This window comes from Hypanus sabinus, chromosome 8 (assembly GCF_030144855.1).
Source record: "Hypanus sabinus isolate sHypSab1 chromosome 8, sHypSab1.hap1, whole genome shotgun sequence".
NCBI classification, from domain to species: Eukaryota; Metazoa; Chordata; class Chondrichthyes; order Myliobatiformes; family Dasyatidae; genus Hypanus; species Hypanus sabinus.
Genome location: NC_082713.1, coordinates 127,324,466 through 127,339,886, shown reverse-complemented (window position 1 = coordinate 127,339,886; position 15,421 = coordinate 127,324,466). Strand labels below are relative to the sequence as shown.

The 15,421-nt window shown below is 39.7% G+C and overlaps 1 protein-coding gene across 6 annotated transcripts in view; it reads right to left on the bottom strand.

The window, feature by feature from the left end:
• Nucleotides 1-15,421, bottom strand: part of LOC132398401 (UPF0606 protein KIAA1549-like) — a 277,859-nt gene that overhangs the window by 71,317 nt on the left and 191,121 nt on the right. For all 6 annotated transcript variants that reach the window (XM_059977777.1, XM_059977775.1, XM_059977776.1 and 3 more), the window contains one exon: nucleotides 11,176-11,353. In XM_059977777.1, coding sequence (XP_059833760.1) covers nucleotides 11,176-11,353 — 178 coding nt within the window. The remainder of the gene's footprint in view (nucleotides 1-11,175; nucleotides 11,354-15,421) is intronic.

Sequence of the window (15,421 nt, the reverse complement as noted above, 5' to 3'; positions counted from 1 at the left end):
TTGTAAATCACATGCTCCTTTTTTGTAAATGGTACAGCCCAATAAACTGGGAAAATTGTAAGGAAGGAAAACTAAAAATTCAAAAACTGAAATGTTAAAAGTTCAAAACTATTCATCCCCTTTACTTAGTTGAACTAACTCTCGCAGCTATTACAACCAGTAGCCTTTTTGGATAAGTCTTTATTAGCTTTGTATAACATGATGGAGCAAGATCTGTCCATCCTTCACTGCACAATTGCTCAAGCTCCATCAGGTTAGTTGGTGAACAGTGACAGACAGCAATATTCAGGATTTTCCAGAGATGTTCAATCGCATTAGGGTTAGGACTCTAGCTGGTCCACTTAAGGACATCAACTTTCTTCAGTTGAAATCACCCCATGGTTGCCCTGGCAGTGTGCTTTGAGTCATTGTCCTGCTGAAAGACGAACTTCTTTCCCAGTTTAAGCTTTCTGGCAGAACTAGCAGGTTATTATCCAGGATCTCTGTATTTAGGAGCATTCATCTTCATCTTCCCTTCAATCCTGACCAGATTTCCAGTCACTGCTACTGAAAAAGCATGCCCACAGCACGATGGTAACTCCACCATTCTTTAGAGAAGGGATTGTGTTGCGTAATTGATGCACAGTATTGGATTTACACCGCATAACCGCTTGTTGAAGCCAAAAAGTTCCAATTTAATCCCATCTGACCACAAGATTTTCCACATTTTTACAGTATCTTCTACATGACACTTCGCAATGCCTTTTCGGGCAAAGATATGCACTAGGTCTTCTTCCATGCCACTCTTCCATAAATACTCTTTTTTGTGCAAGGCCTCAGAGACTGTGGATCCATGAACTTCATCGTCAATTGCAGCCACTGACTTCTGCAGCCCACTCAGAGTGATTACTGGCATCACAGTAACCTCAGTAACAAGTGCAATTCTTCTCTGGTGACTAAGTTTAGAGAAGCAACCTGACCTAGGCAGTGTGGCTATGGTTTCATACTTTTTATCACTGTTTCTTAAAACAATGGATCACAGTGAGTTCCAAGTTATGTTCAGTGCCTTTGAGATGGTCTTGTATCCTTCCCCAGATTTGTCCCTCTCTATTTTCATTTCCTTGACTTCTTTTGAATGTGCTTTTGCCTTCATTTAGATTAGGTTTGGTCTGTTGAAAATCTACCATCCTGTTGGACCTTGGAGAGAGAGGGTGCATTTGCAGTATTCTTATGAAATCATTGAAAACAGGATATCCTCCAATTTCTAAATCATAAAACTGGGTGAGCTGGTAAGCTAATGAGGAATATTAGTATAGTAATTACAAAGGGAATGTATATTTTTTCAGTCTCAATTTCAGTTTTTAATTTCCAAAGGGATCCTACCACTAAACATCTTTACTTCCCCACCCTCTCTACTTTCTATAGGGATCACTCCTTCCGCAGTTCCCCTGTCCATTCATCCCTCCCCACTAATTTCCCTCCCAGCACTGATCCCTGAAAGTGGTCAAGGTGCTGCATCTGCCCATACATCTCCTCCCTTTCTTCCATTCAGGGCCCCAGGTGCAAATCAGCTGGGGCTGTTTATTGCATCCAGTGCTCCCAATGCAGCCTCCTTTACATTGGGGAGACCCTTCATAAATTGAGGTACTGCTTTGTCAAGTACTTCCGCTCCATCTGCGACAAGCAGGACTTCCCAGTGGTCAAACATTTTAATTCTGATTCCTGTTCTGACATGTCAGTCCATGGCCTCCACCTGCGGAGGAGCAACATCTTATATTTCTCTCTTCTTTTATCACCCACTAAGCCTCTTAATTCTTTTCACTTGCCTATTGCTTCCCCTCCTTCCCTTTCGATGATCCACTCTCCTCTCCAATTAGATTCCTTCTTCTCCAGCCCTTGACCTTTCCCATCCACCTGACTTCACTATTCACCTTCCTGCTTGCCTCCATCCCCTCCTCCTTTTTGTTTTTGTATCTTTCCACTTCATTCTCAATCCTGAAGAATGGTCTCTACCAAAACATCAACTATCTATTCATTTCCATGGATGCTGCCCGACTTGCTGAGTTCCTCCATTTTCCTACATGTACTGCTTAGATTTCCAGCAGCTGCAGACTTTCTCATGCTTTAGCTTTTAGTAAATTATTGACAGGTTTTGGGATTTTTCTTTTGATTTGACATGATACATAACATTGGGTAGATTAGCTCAAAAATCCAACTTCAGTATATTTTAAATTTCGAAAATGAGAGTAAAATTTTTAAGTTGTTGTGGGGGCTGAATACAGGCACTGTATACAGTTCGTGCTAGAATCATTTTCTGGTTGAGTGAATGTCTAAGCAATACATCGGAAGACAATTTTAACTGCGACTTCAATTCAGAACTGAGGCAGCATTACAATATCCCATAAATAACAGACTGCTCTCTTTTTCTGTCCATCGTTCAGGTGATGTCAAGTCATATACAAGAGCTTGGAACTTGGCCAGAGACCTGCACCTTCTCCATCAATCAAAACAAACTGTGGATCTTTGCTCTCTGCTTATTGATGTGTTTACATTATAAAATTGACTGTAAAGCATTTTGGAATGTGATAAAGTGCATTATTAATTATCCTCTTTCAGCATTGTCTATCACTTCAAAATTAAGAACAAATGCAGCTCAATCCAGTATCATAGGAATTTCAAATGCCTCTGGAACAATGAAATAAACCATAAATGTGTCAAGATAAACCTTACAATACCACCAACAAAGTAGTCACTTATTTGAATGGTCTGCAGAAATCAAAAGGAGCTGAAATTGTTTGTTAATCAAGAAAATAGAAACAACAACAATTCTTTTCATTCAAGGACAATGAGTCATTTATGACAAGTACCTAGGTGTAGCAATGAAGTTGATAGAGGGAAGAGTACCCAGTACTTGGTGAGAAAACACAAGGTTTTGGTGTTTGGTAGTTTGGATAGTCCAAGATACCCTATGAACAAGTCCCAGGCCACGGCCCCTTAAATTAAGATAAACTGTTCCTGGCTTTGATAAAGTGTCACCTGATTTTTCCCCCACCAAAACTGAAGTTTTTAAACACACATTAAATGTGTTCAAGTTTACAAAGTTCCAATATTCTTGCATCAGTACTGATTTGAAGAGGCCAATGCAAGAATTCTAAAGTTACAATTTATTACATTTGCAAGTTATTAGGCTCAATCTTTTCAATAAAATTTTCTCACATTCCTACTAATTTTCTTTAGCCCTTCTGTGGGTTGTAGTCCATTAATATTCCCTGGACTCTGAAGTAGTGCCAGCGCATTGAAAAGCATCAAATATAATAGAGGGATTCAGAAAGGAGTAAACTATGGTGCAGTTATAGCTTAATATGTAACATTGGGATCCGACATAAAAGGGTACTACCAGTATATTTAAAGAAATTAGCACAAGAGGTCACAGGTTTAGGCGAATGGTGAAATAATTATAGAACACTACAGCACAGAAATAGGCCCTGCGGCCCATCTAGTCCATGCCAAGCTATTAATCTGCCTTGTCCCTTCGACTTGCACCTGGACCATAGCCCTCCATTTCCTTCTCAACCATGTGCCTATCTAATTTCTCTTATGTTTAAATCAAACCCACATTCACCACTTCTATTGTCAGCTTGTTCCATTCTCTCACTACCCCAAGTGAAAGAAAATTTCCCCCTCATATTCTCTTAAGCATTTCACCTGTCACCCTTAACCCATGACCTCTAGTTGTAGTTTCATGCAACCTCAGTGGAAAAAGCATGCTGGCATTACCCTGTCTATACCCCTCAATTTTGAATACCTCCATCAAATCTCCCCTCATTCTTCTACACACTAGGGAATAAAGTTCTAAAATATTCAATCATTCCCTATTACTCAGGCCCCCAAGTTCTGGCAACATCCTTGTAAAAATTTCGAACACCTGTTATCAGCCTCCTGCTTTTCCCATGAAGCCAATGTCTGATCCAATTCATTTACCTCATCTTGAATGCCAAGTGACCAAACCCTCTTGAACAACCTCCCATGTGGGTTGGGTCCTTGTCAAAAGTCTTGCTAAAGTCCATGTAGACAACATCCACACACTTGCCTTCATTACTATTCCTGGTGACTTCCTCAAAAAACTATTAGATTGGTTTCACAATGCACAAAGCCAAGCTGACTATCCCTAATCAGTCCATGTCTGTCCAAATACTTATTTATATCTGGTCCTTTAGATTACCTTCCATTACTTACTATGGCTGTCAGGCTCCTTCTCCTATAATGTCCTGATTTATTTTCAAAGTCTTTCTTAAACAACATTAGCTCGGCACCTCGCCTATGTCTAGGGATGTTGTAAATAGCTCTGCTATGGCCCCTGCAGTTTCTGCACTGGATACACCTCGTCAGGCCTAGAAGGGTTATCCACCCTAATTTGCCCCAAGACAGTGATCTTATAGAGTCCATGCCCTCTCTGCTGCACTGCCTCAAATCTATGACTCATTGTACAAATACAGATGCAAAAAAGTCCATTTATCTTCCCCATCTTTCTCACTCCATGCATAGATATCTCTGATCTTCCAGAAGACCAATTTTAACCCTTGCTATTCTTTTGTTCCTAATATATTTGTAGAAGCCCTTGGAATTCTCCTTCACCTTGTCTGCTAGTGGAACTTCCTGATCTTTTAGGCCTTCTGATTGTCTTCTTAAATGTCCCCCTGCATTTCTGTTCTCCTCAAGTATCTCATTTGCTCCTTCCTGCCTATACCTGCTATACACCACCTCCTTTTTCTTAACCAGGCCCTCAACGTCTCTTGAAATCCAAGGTTCCATTAACCTGTTCTCCTTGCTTGTATTCTGAAGGGCATATAAAAACTCTGTACTTGTATAATTTCACTTTTGAAGGCTTTCCACTTAATAAGAACATCTTTGCCAGTAAACAACCTATCTCAAACCACACTTGCCAGATCCTTTCTGATACTGTCAAAATTGGTCTTTCTCCAATTTAGAATCTCAACCCGAGGCCTAGACCTAATTAGCTTGAAACCAACTGCAATGATCACTAGATGGAAAATGTTCCCCTACACAAACTTCTGTCACCCGCCCTGTTGCATTCTCCAATAGGAGATCTAGCATCATACTCTCTCTAGTTGGGACCTCTATTAAGGAAATTTTCCTTAACACATTTAACGAACTTTTTCCTCATCCCACCCTTTTACAGTATGAGAGTCCCAGTCAATGTGTCAAGTTAAAATCACCTATTATTACAAACTTATATTTCATGCAACCTCTCTACAAATTTGTTCATTTAAATCTTATGGACTGTTGGGTAGTTTATAATATAATTGCTGGATAGTCTATAATATAATCCCATTAACACAGTCATACTTTTCTTATTCTTCATTGCTCCCCATAAACTCCCACCAGATGACCTATCCAGTCTGTTCGAAATGAGCAATGTTGTGACATTTTCCCTGACTAGCAATGCCACCTTTCTCCCCTTAATCCCTCTCACTCTGTCACATCTAAAACAATGGAACCTTGAAACACTGAGTTGCCAGTCCTGCCCCTACTACAACCAAGTCTCACTAATGACTACAATGTCATAATTCCACATACTGATCCAAGCCCTAAATGCATCCATCTTTAGACAATAGACAATAGGTGCAGAAGTAGACCATTCGGCCCCTCGAGTCTGCACCGCCATTCTGAGATCATGGCTGATCATTCACTATCAATACCCAGTCCCTGCCTTGTCCCCATATCCCTTGATTCCCCTATCCATCAGATATCTATCCAGCTCCTTCTTGAAAGCATCCAGAGAATTGGCCTCCACCGTCTTCCGAGGCAGTGCATTCCACACCTCCACAACTCTCTGGGAGAAGAAGCTCTTCCTCAACTCTGTTTTAAATAACTGACCTCTTATTCTCAATCCATGCCCTCTGGTACTGGACTCTCCCAACATCTGGAACATATTTCCTGCCTCAATCCTATCAAATCCTTTAATTATCTTAAACGTTTCAATCAGATCCCCTCTCAATCTCCTCAATTCCAGCGTGTACAAGCCCAATCTCTCTGCGTAAGACAGCCCTGCCATCCCAGGAATCAACCTAGTGAATCTACGCTGCACTTCCTCAATTGCCAGAATGTCCTTCCTTAAACCTGGAGACCAAAACTGTACACAATATTTCAGGTGTGGTCTCACCAGGGCCCTGTACAAATGCAAAAGAACATCCTTGCTCTTGTATTCAATTCCCCTCGTAACAAAGGCCAACATTCCATTTGCCCTCTTCACTGCCTGTTGCACTTGCTCATTCACCTTCATTGACTGGTGAACTAGGACTCCTAGGTCTCTTTGCATTTCTCCCTTACCTAACTCGACACCGTTCAGACAATACTCTGCCCTCTTGTTCCAGCTTCCAAAGTGGATAACTTCACATTTATTCACATTGAATGACATCTGCCAAGTATCTGCCCACTCACTCAGCCTATCCAAGTCTCCCTGTATTCTCCTAACGTCCTCTTCGCATGTCACACTGCCACCCAGTTTAGTATCGTCAGCAAACTTGCTGATATAGTTTTCAATGCCCTCATCTAAATCATTGACATAAATCGTAAAGAGCTGTGGTCCCAATACAGAGCCCCGTGGTACCCCACTAGTCACCTCCAGCCAGTCTGAGAAACACCCATTCACTGCTACCCTTTGCTTTCTATCTGCCAACCAGTTTTCTATCCATGTTGAAACCCTGCCCCCAATGCCATGAGCTCTGATTTTACTCACCAATCTCCTATGTGGCACCTTATCGAATGCCTTCTGAAAATCTAGGTACACAACATCTACTGGCTTACCCTCGTCTAACATCCTTGTTACACCCTCAAAAAACTCCAACAGATTAGTCAAGCATGATTTGCGCTTGGTAAATCCATGCTGGCTCGGCCTAATCCTATTTCTGCCATCTAGATGTGCCACTATTTCGTCCTTAATAATGGACTCAAGCATCTTCCCCACGACTGACGTTAGGCTAACAGGGCGATAGTTCTCCGTTTTCTCCTTCCCTCCCTTCTTGAAAAGTGGGACAACATTAGCCACTCTCCAATCTTCAGGAACTGATCCTGAATCTAAGGAACATTGGAAAATGATTACCAATGCATCCGCAATTTCCTGAGCCACCTCTTTTAGAACCCTCAAAATACTACAATACTCTTTGCATTACTCTTTCCTACAATACTCTTTGCATTACTCTTTCCTACAATACTCTTTGCATTACTCTTTCCTACAATACTCTTTGCATTACTCTTTCCTACAATACTCTTTGCATCAAAATATACAACTCAGAACATTACTTCTCACCATGCTCAACCTTTCAATTCCTGACAAAGTATGTAGGCCTAACAAAATCGTTCCTCGCACCTACTCCACTAACTGATATGGTGCTCTGGTTCCCATCCCACTACAATTTTAAATTATACCCTGCACCTCCCCCCAGTGCTGGTGCAGTACTAGCAAACTTTCCTGGAATCTGAGGGGAATCTTCTTCACACAAAGGGTGGTACAAATGTGGAATGAGCTGCCAGCAGAAGTGGCTAATGTGATTTGTTTAAGACAAGCTTGAACAAGTACATGGATGAAGTAGGTATAGAGGAATATGGTCAAGTAGTTGAGATGAGGCAGGTCAGGTTGGCGTGGATGAAATGAGCCGAAGGGTCTTTTTTGGTGCTATATACACTATGACTCTACTTAATAAGGTGCAGCATAAAAATTTACTGTATAAGAGTGTGAAGATTGGGGTTCTCATCAAGTTTCTCATAAGGTGCAACGTTCAATCTAAAACCAGTGTATTATGCCTAAACAAGGGAGGCTACACTCAGATGAGGGAGAAGTTGGATAGGATAGACTGGGAACACATTCTAAATAGTGGCATGGAAGATGTTCAAAGAGAGTTTTCATGGTGCTCAACAGAAGTATATTCCAGTTAAAAGCAAGGACAGTAAGGGTGGGGAAAGCCCGCCATGAAAAACGAAGGAAATAAAAGATGGCATCAAACTAAAAGCTTGTGCATACAAAGTCGTCCACAGTAATGGGAAACTGGAAGATTGCAAAAACTTTAAAAAGCAACAAAGAACCACTTAGCAAGCAATAAAGAAAGGGAAGCTAGATTATGAAAATAAACTAGCACAAAATATACGGGTATTAAATGCTTTTGTAATTATATAAAAAAGGATGACAAACTGAATGTAGTTCGCTTGGAGGATGAGAAGGGGTAATTGATATTAGTTAATAAGGAAATGGAGGAAATTTTGAATGTCTATTTAGTTTCAATTTTCAGTGGTCTAACATGCTGAAGAGAGATGACATGGATGCGATGGGAAATGAGGACCTTGATACAATAGCTATCGCTAAAGAGGTAGCTCTGAGCAAACTTCTGAGCCTAAAGATAGAGAAGTCCCCTGGTCCTGATGGGATGTATTTCAGGGTACTGAAAGAAATGGCAGAGGTTATAGTTGAGGCTCTAGTGATAACTTATCAAAATTCTCTGGACTATGGGCAAGTCCCAGCAGATTGGAAGAAGGCAAATGTCACGCCACTGTTCAAAAAAAAAGGATGTAGGCAAAAGACAGGTGACTATATGCCAGTTAGTTTAACATTTGTAGTTGGGAAAATGCTTGAAGTTATCATTAAAGAAGAATTAGCGAGGCATCTGGAAAGAAATGGATCCATCAGGCAAATGCAGCATGGATTCAGCAAAAGCAGGTCCTGCTTGATAAACTTACTGGAGTTCTTTGAGGATATAACAAGGAGAGTGTTGACAGATGGAAACAGATGGACGTTATTTAAGTGGATTTCCAGAATGCATTCAATAACGTGCCACATAAAAGACATCCATTCGATAAGGATGCAGAGAGTTCCAGGTGATGTATTAGCACAAACAGAGAATTAATTAACCAACAGAAAACAGAGAGTTGGGATACATGGGTATTTTTGTGGATGGCAATCAGTGGTGAGTGGTGTGCCGCAAAGGTTGGTGCTGGGCCCGCAACTGTTCACGATGTACATTAACTATCTGGAAGGGGGGGCTGAGTGTAGTGTATCTAAGTTTGCTGATGATACTAAATTGAGTGGAAAAACAAATTCTGCAAAATTACAGACAGTCTGCAAAGAGATACAGATAGGTTAAGTGAGAGGGCAAGGGTCTGGCAGTTGTTGATAAATGTGAGGTCATCCACTTTGGAAGGAAAAATGAAAGAGCAGATTATTACTTAATGGTAAAAAATTGCAGCATTCTGTTGTACAGAAGGACTTGGGAGTGCTTGTGCATGAGTCACAAAAGGTTGGCTATCAAGAAGGCAAATGGGATGTTGGCCATTGCTATAGGGATTGAACTTAAGAGCAGGGAGGTTATGCTGCAACTGCATAGGGTACTGGTGAGGCCACACCTGGATTACTGGGTGCAGTTCTAGTCTCCTTACTTGAGGAAGGATATACCCGCTTTGGATGAGATGCAGAGGAGGTTCACCAGGTTGATTCCTGAGATTAGGGGGTTAGACTATGAGAAGAGATTGAGTTGCCTGGTACTGTACTCACTGGAATTCAGAAGAGTGAGAGGAGATCTTATTATGAAAAGGATAGATAAGATAGAGGCAAGAAAGTTGTTTCCACAGGTTGTTGGGAATAGAACTAGGGGAGATAGCCTCAAGATTCGAGGGAGTAGGTGTAGGACAGAGATGAGGAGGGGCTGCTTTTCCTAGAGAGTGGTGAATCTATGGAATTCTCTGTCCTATGAAGCAGTGGACGCTACCTCAGTAAATACATTTAAGACGAGGTTAGATAGATTTTGGCATAGTAGGGGAATTAAGGGTTATGGGGAAAAGACAGGAAGGTGCAGACGAGTTCATGGCCAGATCAGCCATGATCTTATTGAATGGTGGAGCAGGTTTGACGACCCAGATGGCCTACTCCTGCTCCTATTTCTTATGTTTTCATGTTTGTAATTCAGCAGGCATCTTCTGCCAATAGGAACTCAGTTCACAGTATGTTTCTGACATGAACTGATTGGATTATGGACAGGTCACAGTAATAGAACCCTATCTGGGGTGGATCTCCATGTAAGGAATTATATTCTTGCATTGAAGATAATTCAGAGAAGGTTCACTGTGTTGATGATTGGGCAAACAAGATTGACATCAGAAGATGTGTAGAACAGACAGTACCTATATTTGTTTAGAAGGATACGAGGTGATTTTATGGAAATAAATAGTTTTGAGAGAGAGATATGCAGTACACGTTGGTTGCTGGAAGACTTTTCTGCGTTGGGGTTTTCTAGAATAAAGAAGCATGCTTACAGAATAAGGATCTAATCAGCTAAGGTGATGATGAGCTATTTCTTTGTTGAGTTGTTGGAATTTTCTTCTCCATGTGCTGTGGAATTGGAGTCATTGCAAATATTCAAGGTGCAGAGTGACATTCGTATAAAGCAGTCATTGGTTGTTGTTAACACAAGTAGTTTACAAATTGATCTTGTTGAATCTCAGTGTGGACTGAAGGACTGATTGTCCTACTCCTTTGTCTGATATGGCTGGATTAATGCGAAATTCCACAAGGCATACTTACCGTGGTTTAAGGGGTAGCCTGAAAAATCACTTTTGCAAAGCACACAGAATGGCCAATAAATAGTCAGGACACCATGCAGATTTTTTGAACCTCAAATATTTCCTGAACGTCATGATTTTGATTGGAACAGTTTTTCCTACTTGTTAATTCTTTTCTTTGTTCTCCTAAATCGCCCAACTGCTGTACATTTTTCTTTGTTCTTTAAATACTGAAGCACATGTTCCTTATTAATACATAGATTTCTGGAGACCTCTGCTTGATAAGTATAAAGATGCAGCACACAAGAGCTGTGGACAACACAAATGAACCTTCCTTATCTCTGGCAGATATTCCCTGCCCGGCCAAGCAGCTAAGTGGTAAAAGCTCAAGAGCTGCCAGAATTAACTACAGAATCCTGAAATCTCATAACCAATATCAACCTATTGGATTAGCACAAAATTAGTTTGCATGGCTCAGCTGGTCACCGATAGATCAAAGAGACTGATTTTTGGATTTACAACAGAGAGATATGATGGGAATAATTTTTTGGATCAGTACCATCAACTTACTTCCTTACTTTCTGTACATTCTACATTTTTTGAGCTTTGTAAAATAAAAGCCAGACTTACGTTGTGCCAATGCACCTTGTATTTGATAGCCTAGAACAATTGCTGCTCTCTGTATATCTACTTTGTTGATGAGGTTGGCTGCTTCATTTGCATTGAGGCGCTCCCCATTCTGCTTCTCCACAAAGTATATGAGTTCAGCTGGACTCCCATCACCAATAATCTTAGTGATATTCACAACCTGCAAACCAACAGAGATGTGGAGATTTTGAAACTCGATTTAAAACATGCATTACTGGAACTTAACTGAGATTCATAACCGAGTGGTGCTAATGCATTTAGGCATTTTCAACAATAACAGAAGAAATACGGAATAGAAAGGGTTTGCAAATCTACGACGGAGCAGGGCAGACTAACAGCAAACTGCAGGACAGTTGTTGAGAAGAAATGGAGGACACCAACATCATGGTTTTGGGAAAAGATGGTGGTGACCCAAGAGGCCAACAATAATTATTCTGAAATTCTGACGTAGTTGGCTGCACGTTTACTACAGAGTTGGAATTCAAAGTTTTATACTGCACCATAGCCTTGATTCATCCACTAAAGCACTCTGCTGTGTCATGCACTGCATCATGGAAATGCCAATTATATTAACCTGTGGCTCTTGATGTTTGCTCAGGTGAATATACAAACTTTTCAGAATCAACAGTGTTACAGAGAACATTCCTTCCTAGTTCTATGCAAAATATAGTTGCTTATTAATTTAACTTTGTGTATCTTTGCTGAATATGCTCATGTTAAACAGTAACTTATTTTTTTGCAGAACTGCTTGAGACAAAGTATTTACATATTCTGTTTAATTTTTAAAATCCTTCTGATGTCCCTAGTGAAGTTCAACAGAAATGATTAAAACAGCAAGGTTATGAATTAGGATAGTAACAGCACACCCCAATAAGAGCTTGTAAATTAGTTGGTCTCTTAAACAGCCAGTGGAGAAGTCCCCTGAGAATGATTGATTATAATTGATAGGTTCAAAATTCTACAGCAGACAGTTTAAGAAACAAAATGATCAAGTGGGAGTAATATTTTCAATAGCAATGATATATTTTGCCTCTTTGCAATACTTTCCATGACAGAATCGTTTATAAATTGCTTGTGGATAGTATGATGGTGCAGCAGTTAGCCTGTGTATTTGTACATTCTCTCGGTGACCAGATGGATTTTCTCCCATGAAGCATGCCAGTAGATTAACTGCCTACTATAAATTACCCCCTAAGGCAGGCAAATGGTAGAAGAATCAAAGAAGAGTTTAAGTAAATAAGATCATAAGACATAGGAGCAGAATTAGGCCATTTGACCCACTGAATCTGCTCCACCATTCAATCATGGCTGACCCTTTCTTTGTGTGAGGGAGAATGTCACAGAGATAGGGGCAGAATAGTGAAATGCTGGATAACTTCTTTGTCCTCCAAAGGCATAACCTATACTTCTATCCAATGTTATTTCAAAAAATGAAATGGGACAAATCTATACACATTCATTGTGCAGATACCGTGCCTATAAAGAATTCACCCCTTTGAAAGTTTTCATGTTTTATTGTTTCACAACATTGAATCACAGTGGGTTTATTTGACAATGATCAACAGAAAAAGACATTTGAGTCAAAATGAAAACAGATCTCTATAAAGTGACCTAATTACAAATATAAAACACAAAATAATTGATTGCATAAGTATTTACCCCCTACAAGTCAGTATTTAGTAGATGCAACTTTGGCAGCAATTAGACCCTTGAGTCTGTGTGGATAGGTTCCTATCAGCTTTGCACATCCAGACACTAATTTTTACCCATTCTTCTTTACAAGACTGCTCAAGCTCTGTCAGATTGCACAGGGATCATGAGTAAACAGCCTTTTCAAGTCCAGCCACAAATTCTCAGTTGGACTGAGCTCTAGACTCTGACTTAGCCATTCCATATTAATCCTGTCTAGTTTTGGCTCTATGCTTGGGTCATTGTCTTGTTGGAAAACATATTTTCTACCAAGACCCAATTCTCTTTCAGACTGCATCAGGCTTTCCTCCAGAAATTCCCTTTATTTTGCTGCATTCATTTTACCCTCTAACTTCACAAGTCTTCTAGGGCCTGCTGCAGTGAAGCATCCCCACAGCATTATGCAACTACCATAGTCTTCACAATAGGGTTCGTGTGTTTTTGATGATGTGTGGTGTTTGGCTCACACCAAACATAACATTTAGTCTGATGGCCAGAAAGCTCAATTTTGGTTGCTTGGAGTGTTCTTTTGTCTTCATGCTGTAGTTTTTGCAAGGATATTAACTCACCAGCAGTTGGATTTTCCAGATAGAGGTGTATTTTTATTATAATTAATTGAGACACCTTGACTGCACATAGATCTCCAAAAACAAATCTCCATTTAATTATGTGTCTTCTAAAACCAGTTAGCTGCACCAATGATGATTAGGTGTATCATATTAAAGGGGAGTGAATACTAATACAATCAATTATTTTGCATTTTGCATTCGTAATTAATTTAGGTAGCTTTGTAGAGATTTGTTTTCACTTTGACACTAAAGTCTTTTTCTACTGATCGGTGGAAAAAAAAGCCGAATTCAATCAAATTCAAATCACTGTGAAAACTTCCAAAGCGGGAGGGGGGTGGGTTACTTTTTTTTAATAGGCATTTACAGCAGGAGGACTCAGTTAATTTATATTATTAACTGCAGTGGAAAGAAAACACTCAGACAAACTTCAAAATAGAGCTTTCCAAAAAATACTCTGAACACATTCTCTGTGGTTATGTATAAACCAAACTAAATGTAACCTCTCCAAAATGAAAGTACAATGGGAATTCCTGCATTAATGATATTTGCAAAAAGAACAATTTAATGAATATTACTTTTGTTTTGACTATCCTATATTATATCAAGTTTAAAATATCAGCTGGTGTGCATACAAATATCAATGCCAAAGCACATGCTTCAATTGATGCTGGCTGATTTCTTGCGATAACTGAGAATGAATGCTAGGTCAAGTTACTGGAGGACAGTTTGTACCCATGGCAGCATACAATAGGCCACAGAAAGCAGAAGGGATAATATTGCTGAGTCATTAACTTCATTTTCCACTGCTGAAATCACTATTATTTTTTCCAATAAACACTTTATCAGGCATGCAAAGGGGAAAAATAGAGGAAAAAGTAGCTATGCTTAGAGAAAGTAAAATCAATCGTCAAGATTCAAAATCACTCCCACAGAAGGAATACATTTCAAAGGTAACTATTACGAAGTATACGAATAAACCCAGGGTACTTACAGTGAGATTGAGTGAATATTTATGAGACAATTACAAGCCGCACAAGGGAAGAGGTTTGGCCTGAATAAAATTCACACTGCGCAAGTCTTAAATAAGTAAAATCTTTAAATTAAATTTTGTTGGGATCATAATCCTAACAATGCAAATTTCTTTGCACAATTTAGTAACCAACTTTAATAAAAACAAATAGCACTTAGGAGCATATCATAAAGTGCTCAGCAGCAACTTCAGTGTATTTGGTCGGAGGTAAAATAAGCTACTATCCTACATGCATGGAAAGAAAAGTTCAGAAAGCAAAGTACATAATGGGGATAAATAAACCCAAGGGAATTCTGATAGATTTGCTTCAGTTTATTAAAAGTAATTATCATATTTACTTAGCAGGTTAGACAACATGTGTAAAAAGTTACCATTTCACAACATAAGAAAATAGGAGCAAGACCAAGCCCCTCAAGCCTGCCCCATCAAACACACCTATCTGACCTCAACTCCTCTTCGCCATTACACTCAGTTCTTCAATCTTTCAAATAGTTACCTATTTTCACCTTAAAGATATTTAATGACATGGCCTCCCTCTCTGGGGGAGCAGGGAATTTCAGTGATTCACCATTTTGTATTCCTCATTTTCAAATGAGCAGCTTCTTACTTTGCTGCTCTATTTCCTTGCCCATAACTTACATACCAGTGAAACAGAATCAAAGACAAGGAAATCTGCAGATGCTGGAAATCCAAGCAACACACACAAAATGGTGGAGGAACTCAGAAGGCTAGGTAGCACCTTTGGAAAGAAGTAAACAGCCGATGTTTAAAGCTGAGACCCTTCATCAGGACTCATCAGGAAACAGAATCAAGTTTATTATCAATTAATATACGTCTTTAAATTTGTTGTTTTGTAGCAGCAACACAGTGCAATACAGAATGAAAAATACTCTTAAAATAAAAAATACAAAGTAAAAAGTGCAAAAAGAGAGCAAAATTA